At 53.2% G+C, this 16,731-nt stretch overlaps 8 protein-coding genes across 8 annotated transcripts; 6 read left to right on the top strand and 2 right to left on the bottom strand.

Annotated features, from left to right (window-relative positions):
- Nucleotides 1–88: 88 nt before the first annotated feature.
- On the bottom strand, nucleotides 89–1,516 carry J4E85_000710 (uncharacterized protein; the record flags this gene model as incomplete). Its single annotated transcript, XM_051465000.1, has 4 exons — nucleotides 89–730; nucleotides 787–1,101; nucleotides 1,155–1,249; nucleotides 1,306–1,516. The coding sequence occupies 4 exons, from the start codon at nucleotides 1,514–1,516 to the stop codon at nucleotides 89–91; spliced, it is 1,263 nt and encodes a 420-aa protein (XP_051331521.1).
- Nucleotides 1,517–4,377: 2,861 nt separating this feature from the next.
- J4E85_000709 (uncharacterized protein) lies at nucleotides 4,378–5,186 on the top strand (the record flags this gene model as incomplete). Its single annotated transcript, XM_051464999.1, has 3 exons — nucleotides 4,378–4,717; nucleotides 4,778–5,044; nucleotides 5,098–5,186. The coding sequence occupies 3 exons, from the start codon at nucleotides 4,378–4,380 to the stop codon at nucleotides 5,184–5,186; spliced, it is 696 nt and encodes a 231-aa protein (XP_051331520.1).
- A 785-nt stretch (nucleotides 5,187–5,971) lies between these two features.
- J4E85_000708 (uncharacterized protein) lies at nucleotides 5,972–7,099 on the top strand (the record flags this gene model as incomplete). The annotated part of the gene is made up of 1 exon (XM_051464998.1): nucleotides 5,972–7,099. One exon carries the CDS (start codon nucleotides 5,972–5,974, stop codon nucleotides 7,097–7,099), a length of 1,128 nt encoding a protein of 375 aa, XP_051331519.1.
- A 148-nt stretch (nucleotides 7,100–7,247) lies between these two features.
- On the bottom strand, nucleotides 7,248–9,705 carry J4E85_000707 (uncharacterized protein; the record flags this gene model as incomplete). Its single annotated transcript, XM_051464997.1, has 2 exons — nucleotides 7,248–9,530; nucleotides 9,577–9,705. 2 exons carry the CDS (start codon nucleotides 9,703–9,705, stop codon nucleotides 7,248–7,250), a joined length of 2,412 nt encoding a protein of 803 aa, XP_051331518.1.
- A 178-nt stretch (nucleotides 9,706–9,883) lies between these two features.
- Nucleotides 9,884–10,306, top strand: URM1 (Ubiquitin- modifier 1; the record flags this gene model as incomplete). The annotated part of the gene is made up of 3 exons (XM_051464996.1): nucleotides 9,884–9,924; nucleotides 9,976–10,140; nucleotides 10,189–10,306. 3 exons carry the CDS (start codon nucleotides 9,884–9,886, stop codon nucleotides 10,304–10,306), a joined length of 324 nt encoding a protein of 107 aa, XP_051331517.1.
- A 303-nt stretch (nucleotides 10,307–10,609) lies between these two features.
- Nucleotides 10,610–11,238, top strand: J4E85_000705 (uncharacterized protein; the record flags this gene model as incomplete). The annotated part of the gene is given in 3 exon segments (XM_051464995.1): nucleotides 10,610–10,778; nucleotides 10,839–11,206; nucleotides 11,221–11,238. The coding sequence occupies 3 exon segments, from the start codon at nucleotides 10,610–10,612 to the stop codon at nucleotides 11,236–11,238; spliced, it is 555 nt and encodes a 184-aa protein (XP_051331516.1).
- Nucleotides 11,239–11,729: 491 nt separating this feature from the next.
- J4E85_000704 (uncharacterized protein) lies at nucleotides 11,730–13,562 on the top strand (the record flags this gene model as incomplete). Its single annotated transcript, XM_051464994.1, has 3 exons — nucleotides 11,730–12,757; nucleotides 12,806–13,333; nucleotides 13,397–13,562. The coding sequence occupies 3 exons, from the start codon at nucleotides 11,730–11,732 to the stop codon at nucleotides 13,560–13,562; spliced, it is 1,722 nt and encodes a 573-aa protein (XP_051331515.1).
- Nucleotides 13,563–14,075: 513 nt separating this feature from the next.
- J4E85_000703 (uncharacterized protein) lies at nucleotides 14,076–15,998 on the top strand (the record flags this gene model as incomplete). Its single annotated transcript, XM_051464993.1, has 3 exons — nucleotides 14,076–14,252; nucleotides 14,320–14,666; nucleotides 14,714–15,998. 3 exons carry the CDS (start codon nucleotides 14,076–14,078, stop codon nucleotides 15,996–15,998), a joined length of 1,809 nt encoding a protein of 602 aa, XP_051331514.1.
- Between the last annotated feature and the right edge of the window lie 733 nt (nucleotides 15,999–16,731).

Here is a 16,731-nt window from a genome sequence, read left to right as displayed (position 1 = left end):
GGACAAAATCATTGAGGGGTATATCTGGGATCGTAGCCTCCGGAGAGGCTTCATATCGCATCGTTACTGTGCGGGTTACTGTGCAGGTTTACGTGGAGAACCTGCTGGGCGAGTTCCTACCGAGGTACTTCCTGTCCTCCAAGTCCTCGTAAGAGTCAGGCGACATACCCTTCTCCAAGGCGACGGCCTCGGCGTCAGTCTTGTTGCCCAAGCCCTTGAGGTCAACGAGGTTGATATCGCTATCAGAGCGCTCCTTCTCCAAGCGGTAGTGACCGAGCTGGCTACGGGGTGTGCTACCAACAGTAACAGTCGTAGCAGCCGAGATCTTGCTGAGCTTGCTGAACTGACCGCTGCCGTTGCTGCCATTGCTAGCGCTCTTGGAGTTCTGAGTACCCATACTGGAGCCCATCTTCTGGAGGAGAGAGCCCATGGACATCATAATGCTTCCCAGGCCGGCCAAGCTGAGCACGGACCGGATCTTGGGAAGGCAGCATGCGATGAGAGCGACGTTGGTCTCGACGACGGTCCAGAATAGACCGTGCGAGGTTATGCCGATGATGTCGTAGGTGGGCATGCCCATGATGTACTGTTCGTCGAGGGCGGCGGACGGTGTGTTCTGCTTGATGCAGATGACCATGCGGACAATGGCAGACGCGACGGCGAAGCCTCCGAGTAGGAAGACACCGCACAGTTGGATCTTGCGGACGGTGGGCATTTGGAGGCGCCAGATCTGTTCGCGCAATGATTAGTCGCCTGTCTATCTGTATCGAGATCGTGTAGACTTACCCATGGGAGTGGCAGAAGCAAGATGCAGAGATCGAACACAGCATCTAGAACCGTGAAGGTGATGGTCGCCTCGAATCCGAAAGGACAGTTCTCCGCGATACTAGCAAGAGAGCCCCAGTTGGCAGCAAAGTTCAAGCGGCAGTCGAAGATGAAGCCGAAGAAGAAGGCGATGGTGAAAGCAACAGTGAGAACGATGAACACAAGCGAGGTCCACTGGAAACCAGGCCACGTGAAGATGCGACGGTACAGGAACAAGAAAGCGAGTTTCGTGAAGCCGATAGCCAGCGGCTGCATGATGAAAATCATGTACACACACTGTCGGAATGTTAGTCGAGTGGGAAAGACCAGCCGAGAACAGGGTGACTAACCTTCTCCAAAATTACTAAATCTGGTGTCGTGCTGTAGATCCAGCCTTCGATGTTGCTAGGGTCGTTGTGGCCGCCGATAATGCCCTTAGCAGCGCCTGTAGGACTAGTCAGATAAAAGAAGGGCTTGGGTTTTGCTTGGCTCGAGGCTTACCATAGATGAGAACAGTGGAGACGCCGATGGTTGGGATGAGAGCGAGGAGGCAGAAGAGGTCGTCGAGATGCTTGCTGAGACGCGTCTCTCTGCTTTTTCCGGCCTTTTGTATCGCTACGCCTATTCGCAGAGTGACGAAAAGGACAGTCAAGACGGTAAGAGCGATGCCAGTAGCAAGGCACGAGGTAACGTTGATGTATGTGTAACCCATCTTGGCGGCGGTATAACGAAGGACTCGGAAGGAGTAACCGAAGATACTCTCACGAATGAGAGAGCTCGAGAGGATAATATGCTCGAAAGAGAGACTGATGGTTCGCCGTGATGATGAGTTCTACCGGTGGTGATCACGAGAGGTTATGTAGGACATGGCATTCACAGGTAAGAACGACGGAGGAAACTCCTCAGAAAAAATGCATATCTACACCCTCACCCTTAGCTAGGTACCCGGTAGTGGCCCAAAGGTGTTCAGCTCGATAGTCGTGCGCAAGGCTGGCACAGAAGCGCCGTTGGGCACGAACAAGTGACGCACATAAACCCCGAGCACATGGCTATTTTCCCAGCAGCGACATGCGGAAGATCTCCCGCGCCTCGGTCTAGATCCGACCCCTGGTGCGCAGTCTGGGGAAAAGCGTTGATTCGCAGACCCACCTAGATCGTGAGGCGACGACTTTCGGTCGTGACGGACCGAGGCCGGAAGGAACTCCTCGCGCGATTGCGGCATGCTTGAGCACTGCGCTAACCACCTCGGGGCATCGTCGTGAACCTTAACTGCACGCTGCTTTCGTTAGGACTTGCCTCGTGCATCCTGCGCAGCGCTGACCATCGTGAGTATTTGATATGCAGGTTTCAGCAATGTTTCTCGATCGTTCCTCCACGCATTCGACAACACCATGTTCGCTCGGTACAAGCTCGTCTCCTCGGCGGATCCAGCCTCGGATCACGCTTCGTGTTCGCATTCGGCGCACAGACGACACTATCCGACGATAGCACTGGTCGTGCTTTCCCTCGCAAACGTCTGTGTATTGGGCTTCTCGATTGCCATATGGCGCACTGCGGGTGTGGCCGCCACGGCGACCCCGGGAGATACGCTGACCAGCCTCGCCGCATCCAGCACCCTTGAGGTTCCCAACGACCTTGCTAGGGTAGAGTCTCTTCCTTTCGCGTATGTTCCTTTTCATTGGAATACGCCATGGGGTGCGCCCAATGCGACGGAAGCAGACCCGCTGTGGGACAGTATCAACACTGCGCATGGTCATATCGCAGTTGACCATGAGTTCGCAGCAGAGAACCACGTGAGTTACCCCCACCCAGGTCTTCGGGAACCAGGACACCATCATTGAACTGAGCAGTGGTTGACATCTTCTACAGTGGCCTGCCTCTATGGACATACCCGGAATGCCTGGTAAAGGGATGTATCTTCTCCAAGCCTACCATCAGCTCCACTGCCTCGTACGTCACTTTCTGTTGTTCAGTAAACATCAGGTACCTATGCATCTTTTCTAACCACCCCCATTCTAGCGTATCGTTCGCGCCTCGTATCTAGCTCTGAAGCGCCAAGAGTTCCCGCCCTTCCCCTCGCATCACGCTTTGCATTGTTTCGACGCCCTGCGTCAACACATTATGTGCCATGCGGATAACACTCCGCTGTATGGTCACGGCGATGGCATGGCTGGTGATGGCCAGATGCATCAATGTCGGGACTGGACCGCACTGAGGGATTATGCAACGAAGAACACGGCTTGCTTCCGCGATGGCAAGCCTGGTATGACCCTTGCGGACCACTTTGGTGTTTGTGATGACGGAACGGATGGTTTGGAGGAACTTGTGCCCGTGACGACTGGACTGTAATGTTTTATTCTTCTGTGTACAACACTTTAATGTATATTTTCTTTGTCACATGTATACCCAGATCACGAGGACGGAGCTGGTTTGACGCAGTAATCGTAGCATAATTTCTTTGTCATGTTCTCTAAACTTCACAACTTCGACTTCGTCGACACTCTCCTTACCGCGATATGTTACCACCACTCATCAAATCTAGGTACACGGAGTCCAGACCTCAGTAACTTTGCAACCCTCCCGAGGTTACTTGTTCGTTAGACGAGAACGATGCAGCTAACATATCACACAGCGTGATACAACGCCATCTTGTGAAGTTGTTGCATTAGGCAGTGAAGTTCTGAGTAGCTCGAATGACTCTGTGATGATTTGAATGCGTTGAAGCCTGACTCCATCGTCATCACCGAATCGAGACTGGAAGACGTTAGCCACGATGTACTTAGGTATACTACAATCTAGCTGTTGTATAGCCATGAGCTAGTCGAGCGTTGGTGCAAGTTGCCGAGGCGTCTGTAGCTCAACCAGCGACCAGGTAAGTGGTAGCGAAAAGGGAGTGCCGTCTGGACAAAAGAGTACTAGTCAAACGTGGTCTGGCCAAATGCGGTACCCTACAGCGCGCGTTGGGCTTCGATTTCGGCATTGCCAAGTAGCTTTTGGAGGCGGGTAGGTTTGCGTAGTAATACATGGGTGCAATCCCATTGGTTGAGTCCTAAGTTCCGCATCGCTCGGAGACCACTCCGGCCAGCTAGTGCGAAACCTTAAGTGACCACGCGATAGATCTGGCTTGCGGTACATACAGATCTTGCGTGTCGGACACCACCGACGTAGGGACTCGCTTAACGGCAGATCAGCGACGTTAGTATCCGTGCCTGAAGATCGAGAATCTGTAACGGGTGGTCTGGAAGCCTCAGCGATTTGAAACTTCGTAGTGCGAACATCGTCAGGCGTTGGGTTCTGGCATCGAAATCGAAGGCGCGCTTCGGAGTGCGAACCGGTTGCCCTCAATTAGCACAGAGTTGACGTACGTCAGGGGTTCAACAACAGAAGATTTGAGAAGACGTCGTTCTACCAAGCCACCATGAACGACTACAAAGAGCTGGCAAGATCCCTTCATCTTAGCATCATCAGCTTCAATCATCTCCAGCTCTTCTATCAGCTCCTCTCAGTCATCTCGGCCATCACACTCTTCGGTGTTTCCGTGCTATCAATCGCTTCTCAGCTTCGGATTTCACAATGCAGTTCACTACTACTACCCTCGCTCTTCTGATTGCTTCGGCAAATGCTTCTCCTCTCCTGGGCCTCAAGCTCGGTGGCATCAACGTCGGTGTTGCTACTTCTAGCGCTCTGTTGGACGTGAGCCTTGGTTCTGGATCGGGTGCTGCTGCAAAGGCAGCCACTACGTCCACCATCACCGCTGCGCCAACCGCTGCTTCAACTGGCCAGCCGACGATGCCATCGAGCTTCTCTGCCCCAGTTCAGGGTCACGGCGTGCTCTCTCTTGAGAACCTTCCCGCCATGCCGCCTGTCATTGACAAGGTCCTCTCTGGTGTTCTCGGAGCTGCTGTCGGTCTCCGTAAGTATACCTACTACCTTATCCCCGCCTGATGTTTTGTGCTAACCGACATCCTTTTAGTATCTGGAGCTTGCAACACCGACCACAAGTGCACCGTCACTGTCGCAGGCTCTCTCGAGAACCTGCTCGTCGACGGCGACAAGTACTCCATGAACAACACTGTTTCCGCATGGTGCGCCGAGGGCCGCTGCTACGGTTCCGCCAACATTCCTCTTTCGGCTACCGCTCCCTTCGTCATCACCTGCGACCAGATCTCTGGCCACAAGGCGTGCTCCGCCACCATTTCGGGTATTGCCCGTGCCATCTTCGCCAACGGAGAGCAAGTCGGTAAGTTTGACGTACCACGAGACAATTCCACAACAGATGCTAACAGACTATAGAACTTTGGGGCTGGTTGACCCCTGCTGGTTACTGCAAAGACGGTGTTTGCACTGCTTCCATCACCGCTATCGGTGACCCCATGTACTAAGCGCGACCTACCACAGCTAGAGTTGTGATGGCTGAGATGACTGAGATGGGGCACCGGCACTTGTCATTCCTTCTTCCAGTTCGTGCCTGGGCCCAGTATGGAGTTTGATTGCTTCAGGATTTGGTCGATACAGGCTTATTTACGATGTAATGTTTTTTTGCGGTATCCCGCGACGCGTTGGCGCCGGTGAGCCAACTAGGTAGTAATGAAGTACTTAATATCAAACCAACACATTTTTGATTGAGAAGGACTTTCCTGAGATTGCGAAATGGCAAAGGAGCACGCGTCGATTAAGCTTTGACAAGCGCGTCGTTACGAGCTGTGCATTGATGACTGAGATGACGGGAGCTTAGCCGGCCCGCATCATCGTTTTTCCGCTCTTGCTCATCTAAATTAAGTGACTTCCAACACCAATGCCGACTAGCCTCAGGCACCCAATGGCGCCACAACAGCGCGATGGACGCATCCAGACGAGGTTCCCTCCTGTTGCCTGGTCTTTTTCGCGGTCGTTTGATCTTATTCACGGTCGTTGTGTTTGTGAAGATTCTGTCTGACCCCATCCCACGCGCATGTCTCTGCGCATCCACTCGCTTTCTACTTAGTTAATACTTTTAATAATGTCTTCTTCTACTCAGCCGCAGCCGCAAGCTGTGCCGCAAGCGCCTGACGCGATCTCAGGAGGGCCTCCGTCTCCAGTCCCAACGCCCCCTCCAAAGTCCGCAGCCAGACTGTCCGACGCGACGAACGCGACCGCAACCTCGTCTGCGCACGCGAACTCGCCCAGAATGCCTCCCTCGAGCAGCCCTGCGCCGGGTGTTCCCACCATGGCACCCCCGGCGTCGATCCCGCCCACGACAGCTCCACAGGGCGCCGCGACCGAGACCGAGGAACGCCTTTCTTACAACGACAAGCTCAATGCTGCGGATCGATACTGGAAGTTCAAGTTTGGCCTTAAAGCCGCTGCCATCATAACAGGCTTGATCGGGATCGGTTGCTTTGGCTGGTTGATGTCCACAATGGATAATGAATACGACCCGGATTCCTCTTATTCAATCAGCTACGAAAGCTACTGGTCTCTATGGCCCAGTCTGATTACTTGGGCTGCCTCGATAGTCTGGTGTGCGCTCTGCATAATCGTGTTCCTTCTGCGCAAGCGACCTGTGCATCCAGGTGTCCGCGTAGCGATGGATCTTCTTCTATGGCTTGGCTTCATCGTAACGGCATTGTTCTCTCTTATAGCCCTCCGGTACTTGATGAGGTGGGGTCTAGACGGGTTCGATACATGGGGTTGGGGATACTCATACAGCAGCGATGGAGAATATGTCCTAGCTTCCAACAACACATGGGTATGGGAACAGGACACGAGCTACATCGAGACTCCTCGAGACTGTTCCCGATCCAGTCAGTTTGACAGCTGTGAGGAGCAGGACGCCTTCGTCAACAAACTTTGGGCCGAAAAGGATCATCGCTCAAACGTCACTTTGACCGGCGTGGTATGCCAGTTCTTCGGCCTGGTCATTCACTTTGCGCTATTTGTCTGGGCTTGCGTTGACTGCCATCGCCACCGCCGCCGCACAACGAGCAACGACGCCGAAAAGCTTGCTGCTGAAATCGTGCAAAACATGATCAGTAATGGTGCTGTTGTGCCGCCACCAGGACAGGCACACATGAAACCGCAGCCGGGCCAGGTCATGTACTATCAGATGCCGCCCAACCAGCAAGGGTACCCGAACCAGCCCCCGTATATGCAACAAGGACCGGGTCAGATGCAGCAGTTTGGGCAGCAGTTCGGGCAGCACCCACAGATGACGCAGCCGGTTCAGCGCATGGCGCCCGGACAGTACCCAAAGGGTCAACCTGGCATGGTAGCCTCGGATCTTCCTGAGAAGATTGCTGGACCCCGATATGCTTAGGCGAAGAGGTGGATATGTAGTACTATTTTCATTGATGAGGTTGAAGGAAGTGAATTTTCTTGGCGAGATACCCCAGCGAAACCTACCTAATAGTGTAAAGTTTATTCAACAGTCGACATCCATGTATCACCCTCGCCGATGCCTTTTGCTAGTGCTGCAATACCTCATCCGAAACATTGAACACGCGCAAGGTGGTGTCATCACTTGCTACGGCGATCTGTTGTGGCTCGCCATCTGCTCTTCCAGGTCGCCAGACGATCTGGTTGATAGTTTTCGCCGGGACCAAGTCTGCCTTGACCATTGATACCTGTGCCTGATCCAAAGCATCTGGCGATGCGCTCACAATGCCTATTGCTCCGTTCTCTGTACCAAAGGCAAGCATGATCTTTCCGTTCGATTGCACGCCGTTACAAGCTACGGCGGTAACAGCGGCGTTTGCTGATACGGTGGCCTTGAGCTGCACGTCGTTCTCGGCGATCTGCCAGATCTTGACACTCTTGTCTCGACCAGCAGTCATGAATGTAGGTTGCTCGAGAGGTGTCCAGGCAGCCCCCAGTATCATGCGCGAATGGCCCTTTGGGTTCGAGTGCTTGAGTGTGTATAATGACTGCTCTTCGCTGCGCTCCCAGATGACCCATTGTCTGTCTCGTCCAACACTAAGAAGGTACTTGTCGTCTGGTGAGAACTGCAACGCTGTCACGGTGAGTGAATGCGCCTTGAGTGCCGGTTTGACTTCTAGCCATTCTTTCGTATCATATAGACGTATGACGGCGTGGTCGATAGAGCTAGCTCGGCAGGCTGTTGCAACGAGACTTCCATCTCGGCTCACTGCAACAGCAGATATCTCGTAGCCGTGTCCGTATAGCTTCTCTGTCTCCGGCCATAGTAGGTGGCGTGCCAGATGATCCTCAAATGGTGGGTGACTGAAGTCTAGTGTCGATTTGCGAATGACAGAGGCAGGGTCGACGGCTTCACGTTCGTCTTCGTCGCCGTTCTCGACTGGCTCATCGTCTCCCACAGCTTGAATTGCTTTGTTCGATAAACCAAGGACAGGGATGTTGGCTGCATCCGGAAGCTCAGCAGTAGTTGACGCCTTGATACTGCAGAGGTTTTGAAGCATCTCCGCCACACCTCTAGGTTCGTCGAAAATACGTAACAACTTCTCGTCTGCGCCCGAGACGAATTGAGTGTTGGAGACCGCGTCGATGCAATTCAAGTCGTAGCCGTGGATTTGGGGCCGCGAGAACTCATGCCATGATGCTGGTGCGCCTTCTCGTTTCCATTGCGAGTAGAGCCGACTGGTTTGGTCGGAACCAGTGGAGAGCATGTAGGACCCATCTCTTGACCAGCTCACGCCTTTGACCTCGCGCACATGCCCTGTGATAGCGACTTGCTGTGTCCACATATCTTCAGTAGCCGAGTACGTCCACTTCCTCCAGCTACCAGTTCGCCCCAGGGATACCACAGTGTTTCCGTCTGGCGACCAAAGGCCGATCCAGAAACCTCCAGCGCTTCCGGTAGCGCTTGTCGAGCCTTTCTGTGCGCTGATCTCTCCTAGCCTGGTGATGCAAACCCAAACACCAGAGTTAGGGTCTGACTCCCAGATGGCGAGTGAGTTGTCTTCCGAAGCCGTGAGTAATTGGAGCTTTCCCTCGCGATGTCTCCAGGAGGCCTGGTATATCCAATCTTCATGTCCTAGTAACAACGCTTCGAATGTAATGGAGTACTTGGAGGTAGCAGAGCTAATCCAGTGTGCTTTGTTCGACAGGGACTTGCCCAATCCACCCAACGCTGGGTCGTTGAGTGCAGTACTGGCAGCAGGAAGCTCATCCCCACGGTGGAGACGCCAAAGACGGACGTACTTATCTTGGCTTGCGGATGCCAGCAATAGATCGCTGTTCGGATCAGATGTTTCTCTAGTGAATGCAAGCGCGCGTATCCATCCTTCGTGACCGGTAAGAGTGGCCGAAAGCTGGAATTGGCCTTCTTGCGATACGAAGACTTGAATGGTGCTACGTGTGCCCGCAACTGCCAGCACTGTGGATTTTTCGTCAAGAGTCGCAAGTGCGAGGTTCAGAGGAAAGTACTTTGGTGATAGTGTGATGGTCTGTACAAGCTCGACATCCACGGACCCGAAGTCTGCATCATGAACAAGCTTCCAGATCTTGACAGTGCCGTCTGAAGATCCGGTCGCCAGAGTTTCCGAGCCAGGTAGTACAGCTATTCTGGTGACTGGCTGAGTGTGATCTGAAATCGTCTTGACACAGTCGAAAGATTCGCCTCTTCGGCCTCGCCATATGCGGATTGTGTTGTCCGCAGATCCACTGAGCAGGACTGAGACATTGGGCAATTGTGTTGGAAAGAATTTGACAGCGTTCACAGCTTTGGTGTGCCCGCTCAGAATTGCTTGCACGCCACGAAGACTTTCATCCTATCTTGGTGAGTGAAGGTTGTGTCATTGGCCAGCCGCGACTCACCTGAGGATCCCAGAGTGCGATGCAGTTGTCTGCGCCGAACGCTAGCAGTTGCGACCCGGCCTCATCCCAGTCAGCAGCAGCGGGATTTCGATTGCCACCTGTAGCGATGAACTCAGTAGATATGTTCATTGTTGGGTCTAGGCGTTGCGTATGCGCAGGCACCGCATCTAGTCATCGCCGTAAGGATTTCTTTGGCGCTAGCCTCGCTTAGCTACATTTGGCTCAGGGCTGCAGAGCAGGCGCAACCGATCTCGATAACATCCGAATCTCTCACAACTCTAGCATCTTACAGACGAGCAGAGACGAAATGTCAAACAATGAGACGATCCCAATAACGATAGAGTTCAGGTAGGTCGGTTGTCCTGCGGAATGGCGATGTTCCTCTCTAATATTCTACAGCGGGGGTCTGGAGATCCTGTTCGCCAACCAGAAAAAGTATGATCTTGCCCTACCAGCGAAAGATGAGTCTGGAGAGCCAGCAAATGTTGCATTCCTTGTCAGATACCTTTGCGACAAGGTCATGAAGGATCCGCGGAAAGAACTTTTCGTGCTTGACGATACTGTGTATGTTCCTACCCCAAGAGAACAATGACATGCTGACATTAGCTTCAGACGACCTGGAATACTGGTCCTCATCAACGAAGCAGACTGGGAGCTGGAAGGTGAAGACAAGTACGAGGTTCAGAGAGGCGATCACATCATGTTTGTCTCTACGCTACACGGAGGATAGTTAAAGATCGCCAAAACCGAAATAAAATCCGCGATCGAACCCACACTGCTATGTACCTAATCACACAAACACCTTGCATGTGACAACGTCGCATTGCAGCTGGAAGCACAAACATATATGGCCGGCGTATACAAGTCTGCGGGAGCCTGGAAGCGGTCCGAATGACACCTCACCCTTACGAACTAACCATAAGCGCTACTTAGGCGTGATGACAGGGGCTTCACCCCTCACGGTACATGCTAGACTCCCTTTCACTGCGCATGTTGCGTCTCCTCATCTCTTCTCTGATCTCAACTCGCAATTATGGGTCGCCTTGACATCTTGCCCGCGCACGTCGACCCCTCCATCTTCGACGCGAACGATGTGTTCCTGGGCACTGGCGGTATCTTGTACACAATCTGCTACGCCCTGATGGCACGCCAGTCCATTCGCGACCGCACATACGCCATGCCTCTCTTCTCACTCGCATTCAGTAGGTGTTTTCCATTCAGACTGCATGTGAACCATACTGACCCGGTACACCAACGTTTAGACTTTGCGTGGGAGATTGTATTCGCGATATACGTGGCCGATGAGCTCCGGGAGAAGGCCCTCTTCGCCATATGGGGACTCTTAGACATGGGCATTGTCTACGCGGCTGTCACATATGGTGCAAACGAATGGAAACATGCGCCAGCAGTTGGCAAGAATATCGGCAAGATCTTTGCTGGCATGTTGGTATGGTGGTGCATCGCGTTGTGGGCTGTGAGCTCTTGGTGGCTTGATGTCGATCACCCCGTCAATCCAAAAGTTGGAAAAGCGTACCGCGGCAATCTGGGCATCGACAAGGACGAGCTCGGTTTCTGGACTGCGATGGTCGCACAGGTCGTGCTGAGCGTCATGTCATTGGCACAGCTTGTGGTTAGAGGGAGCAGTCGTGGGTCTTCGTATAGCATTTGGGCGTGCCGTTTTATCGGCAGTGTGTCGGGGTTGACGGTGAATTACGGATATGTCTGGTGGGTATGGCCAGAATCACACGGCTACTACGTCAATCCGATATCAGTGGTGATGATGGTGACATGGATACTGGCTGATCTGGGATACTTGGTGGTGTTTCGCAACGTGCAGCGGACGGGCGGGGTTGTCGACGGCAAAACCAAGTGAACGACTGTTGTAGAAGATGGAAGTAGTCTAGATTGGAATGCTCAGAAGCGTCAGCCATGTATTCATTGCCATGTACCGAAGCGCATCCTCGCTGGTGTGCTAGGACGAATAGAGCTCGAAGCCGTGATAACCCATATAGGTTGCCAAGCCTTGGTCACATGCTTTCGCGACAGCGCGTCCAAGGTCCTGCCATGCCGGATCGCTTCCGCTCCTCAACGAATCTCTTTGTTTACCGAATCACTAACATTCCCATAACAACAACATCTTGACTCTTGGACACATGGACTCTGATGATGAAGATCTCAAGCTTGCGATGGCAATGTCCTTACAGGCGAATTCTCTTCGGGCTGCACGCGGCAGCGCATCGGGCGATAAGCACGAGTCAATCGACCTCACATCTGACACTGAGGACGAAGATGACGACGATCTCAGGCGTGCGATTGCCCTATCGATGCAGGAAAGCGCCAATAATGACGTGCAACAGTCATCGGCTTCGAGCGCACCGCCAACGAGTGTAGCCAAGACAGCAGCCGTCGTCGACAAACCTCCAGGTTTCATGGGTATGGATCGGAAGGCGATGGAATTGGAGCGTCTCGCAAGGCTCGGCAAAAGGAAGCGGGAAGCATCGCCCGAGGCACCTTCTAAGCAAATTGCAAGAGCGCCTGCCGCAAAAGGCGATTCAGGCGAAACACCATTACAATACCCCAGTGGCGCGATCAAGCGCACCTTTGCGTCCAAGTACCCGCGAACTGACGACATCACTATTGAAGAACTACTAGAAGCCGACAAAGTCAATACCGCAGTCATCAGCTCGTTCCAGTACGATTCGGGATGGCTCTATGAAAAACTGGACCCGACAAAGGTCAAGCAGATCTGGCTGATGACTGGCAAGCACAGAGGCGAGGACGTTCAGGCAAAGCGCATACAAGAGTGGAGGGAGTCTCGCGTACCGAACATGAAGCTCCATTTCCCGCCTATGGGTGGCATGATAGCCAGCATGCACAGCAAATTCATGCTCTTGTTCGGAAAAGACAAGCTACGCATTGCGATTCCGACTGCAAACATGACACAGACCGACTGGGGCGAGGTCGCAAACGACTGGCAGCCCGGCATCATGGAGAACTCGGTGTTCTTGATAGACCTCCCTCGCAGACATGACGGTACTGTCACGGAGGCGAAAGACCTGACACCTTTTGGTCGCGAGTTGGTATACTTCTTGGAGCAGCAGGAAGTGGGTCCGCAGGTCATCACCGGTCTGTTGAAATGCGACTTCTCGAAGACTCATCATTTGGCCTTTGTGCACTCCATGTATGTCCTCAACTATGCTCATTAGGGGCCAGTACTAACTCAAAATAGTGGCGGTTCGCACAAGACCGAATCAACCCATCCCACAGGTCTCCCTAGCCTCGCACACGCTATAAGAGAGCTCAATCTAGGTGAAGTCGAGCATATTGAGCTTGATTACGCAGCATCCTCGCTCGGTTCTATCAACGATGCCTTCTTGTCGCGCATTCGCCTCGCTGCATGCGGCAAGTCGTTCGGGACAAACACTGCGCCAGAGTCTAACGTACGCGACTGCTTTCGGATATATTTCCCTACCAACGAAACGGTTGAGAAAAGCATGGGCGGTCCTGACGGTGCCGGTATCATTACGTTGACAAGACAGGCTTACAACGCACCATCGTTTCCAAGAGAATGCATGCGAGACTACGACTCGATGCGACGGGGGATGCTGTCGCATAGCAAACTGCTCTTCGCGCGAGGTCGTAGAAAGAACGGGAAGCCCTTTGCTTGGGTTTATGTTGGCTCTGCCAACATATCCGAATCAGCGTGGGGAGGGCAAAAGGTATTGAAGAGCGGACAAATGGGGAGTCTGAACATCAGGTACGCAAACACACATTTGGTTTGCATGTGAGACAAATGCTAACTTAGTATAAAACATGACAGGAACTGGGAGTGTGGTGTTGTCATGCCTGTGCCAGAGGCAAAGCTTCAGGGTCTCAAGCAGGATGACGTACCGTCGATGAGCGTGTTTGACGGAACGATTGAGGTCCCTTTTCGAGTTCCTGCGGACGAATACAAGGGCAGACAGCCCTGGTTCTTCAGGTCATGAGCGTAGTTTAGTTGCATCGGTGCAAACGGCGACTCCGAAATCTTGGTTCTCCGGGCGGAACCGCTGGATACTTAAGTTGTTTGGTGCGCATGTCGTGATCGGAGACATTTCCGCCCAGCAGAACCTTTCTGGCTGCACGCATACAGGGGGACCACGCACACCTCAGTCAGATAGCGATGACTTGAACCCAAACAGAGAGTAATGCGAGACTTCGCAGGGTCTTGAGGCAGACCGTATATACCGTATTGCAGTGCACGTGATTGGACACGATGCCTGGTGTCGATCATCACATGGGTGAACCGAGTCTTCCCGGAGCAGCCGGACCAATGCGGGCGCGCGTGGTGGACGAAGCGGACATTCGGGCCTCTTAGCAAAAGTTCCGTCGCGCCTCGCCAGCACGACGTAAGAGCCATGATAGCCGTATATGCACGCGCCATGAAGCTGTGAGTTCCACCATGATGATACGGACCCTTCTTTGTTTGTATCACGCATGTGTCCCCTTGATCTAGCCTCATGTCGGACCCAAAGCGCACGCGTCTCTCGGGCGATGCCTTGTTGCTGCAAGAGGGTAGCAATAGAGCCATGGCCGCGCCGCTGCACACCTGGTTCACTTCGCCCGCGCGGACGCACAGCAACTTAGCGCAGGCGAAAGAGCTGCCCTTGCACCTGATTCAGCTCATCCTCACACACGTACGTTGGTCTGCGCCCTGCCACGCGACGAGCTGCCCCAACCGAGCTATACTAACACGCACGGAAGCTCGACGATGTCGGTGACCTCGCGCGCATCACGCGCACGTCGCGTCTGTTCTACTACATGACGCTTCCGCGGCTCTACGAGACGGTCACGTTACACTCGTATGCCGAGATACGATACGTAGATGGCAGGCCAGAAGGCTACGGCAATGGCAGCCCGTTTGCCATGGGCCTCAACACGCTCGTGTCGCGAAACTTTGGCGACTACATACAGACGTTCCGGGTCAAAGGCGATTGGCGAGAACATGATACGGAGGAATACAAGCAGGGCCGAGTGCCGGACAACAGCATGATACTGCAGGTTGTCATGCGTGCCGCCATTGACAAGATGAAGAACCTCAAGGCTTTCGCGTAGGTGTCGTACCAGAATCATATCGGACAATTGCTGATATGCCCAGTTGGGAGCTGAGCACTCCTCCTTTGTATACCGTCTACCAGGGCATCGCAGCCAGGACGACGCTTGTCTCGCTCACCCTTCGGTGTCAAACCAAACGAATACCACGGCCGACGACCATTATACCTCCGCTTCCGAACCTGACCACTCTGATCGTGTACGATATCGATCCTCTCTGCTACCCCGACGATATCTCGCTGCTTCTGTTGGGTTCCAAAAAGCTCGAGCACCTCACATTACACTGGAGTCCGCGCATGCGGGCTGTAGGCGAAGAGTCGATTTCGCTGCACTCGTTATTCGGACGATGCATGTCTGCCAAGTATTCTATACCTCTTAAGCACCTGGGAATATACAACATCTACACTCGCTTCTCCGACGATGGCTTCCACCATGTTATCCGCCCCGACACCAATACAGAGCTCACCCTGATCAACGCCATGGGCTCCTCGGACCCTATGACCGTTTTTGCCGACGACTCTTGGAGGATACACAGTAATCACCCGACGCCTCACAACCTGAAGGTGATGCGCACCGATAATACGGATAAAGAGAGCGCTGTCATGCTAGGCAAATTCAAGGGCATGGAGCGGTTTTACATTGTGAGCAATAGGCGAGGCAAGGACTCACCAAGATCTACCAGCGCTGCTGCAACCCCAACAACACCGTCCACGATGACGCCAGGTGTCATCGGAGTCTCTAGCGCGAGCAGTACTCCAAAACACACGACCGACCAACGCTGTCGCAGCATCGGGAGTGAATTTATTGCGGCCATTCAAACCAATCACAACCACAGCATTCGCCATCTCCTTCTCTCGGATCGCTGGGTATTATCCGACGATGCCCTGTTCAGACTTTGCCAAACGTGCTCTAATTTGGAGCAAGTTGGCTTCGCTTGCTCAGTGCCACCGCTTGAGTCTCTGCGCCAGGTCTTTGCTCTAGTGCCCAAGCTCTGGGCTGTCCGTTTTCTATTCCGCCCAAGCTCTGACACAAGCGAGGCGCCGTATCAAATCACGGATGCTGAGATGCATGCCTTCGCGATTGGAACAGAGTTCTGGCGACCGGAATACAAGAACATCAAGTACGTTGGCTACGGCGACAGCATCGTGCTCAAGCTAGGCGACGTTTACTACCCATCAAATAAGGAGTCGACACCTAACACCCAGGACAACAGCATGAACGCTAAAAGAGCAGGACCAATAAGAAAAGTAACAGTTGTGAGAAGGGAGGACGTAAATCACATCGAGATCTGGGGAAAGGACACTACGGAATTCGATCCCTTGAACCCTTGATGCAGACGCGTCAACATGACAGAATTTATATGTCCATCGCGACGAAGCAAACGAATCGCTTCCTTCGCGCATACTCTACATCCCGGAGGCTCCCGGGGAGACCAGACTCGGCCCCAGTAGGCACCGATGCCGCCAGATAGGAACCATGGCACATTTTCCCTCCACCAATGCCAAGAGGTGTTGACAGCGGCAGTCTGACTTAACTGTTTGGAAAGGACCTCTGTCGGAAGCCCACTTTGCAAGCCAAAAGCAAGCCAACAATGTATATTAGTACGAGGCAGTCGTGGAAGATGCGACTATGTACAATACGACCCATAGGACGGACACCTTGGGCACCTATCTGATGCCTCAAATTGATAAAGTTCACTATACTTCTTACTCCTGATTCACTCCTTTATTGGCGCAGCTTCCTCAGCTCCGTTGCCTGCTATTCGGTGTTTCGAGGTGACCACAAATATCTGCTAGATCCTAACAACGACACATGGACACGGTGAGAAGTCTCAGACCCTTCAAGACAATATCGCTGAACAGAGCTAGACGTAGTGAAGGGTTCTCCAGCGTTGCTTGTTGCCTACCGCAGCATCGCATTTGCTCCTTTCACTGACAATAGACCTTGCTCTTTGACGTTAATACTCAGCGTATTCACTGCCTAGACTATATGGCGATTCTGCTCTCGAACGACCCTTCAATTGACGCATACAGTGAGCGCCGTACACTTCCGCAGCACCATCTG

This window comes from Alternaria conjuncta (genome assembly GCF_024043145.1).
Source record: "Alternaria conjuncta strain BMP 0040 chromosome Unknown scaffold_1, whole genome shotgun sequence".
Taxonomy (NCBI): Eukaryota; Fungi; Ascomycota; class Dothideomycetes; order Pleosporales; family Pleosporaceae; genus Alternaria; species Alternaria conjuncta.
The sequence above is the reverse complement of the archived record's forward strand: the minus strand, read 5'-3'. Positions and strand labels throughout refer to the sequence as shown.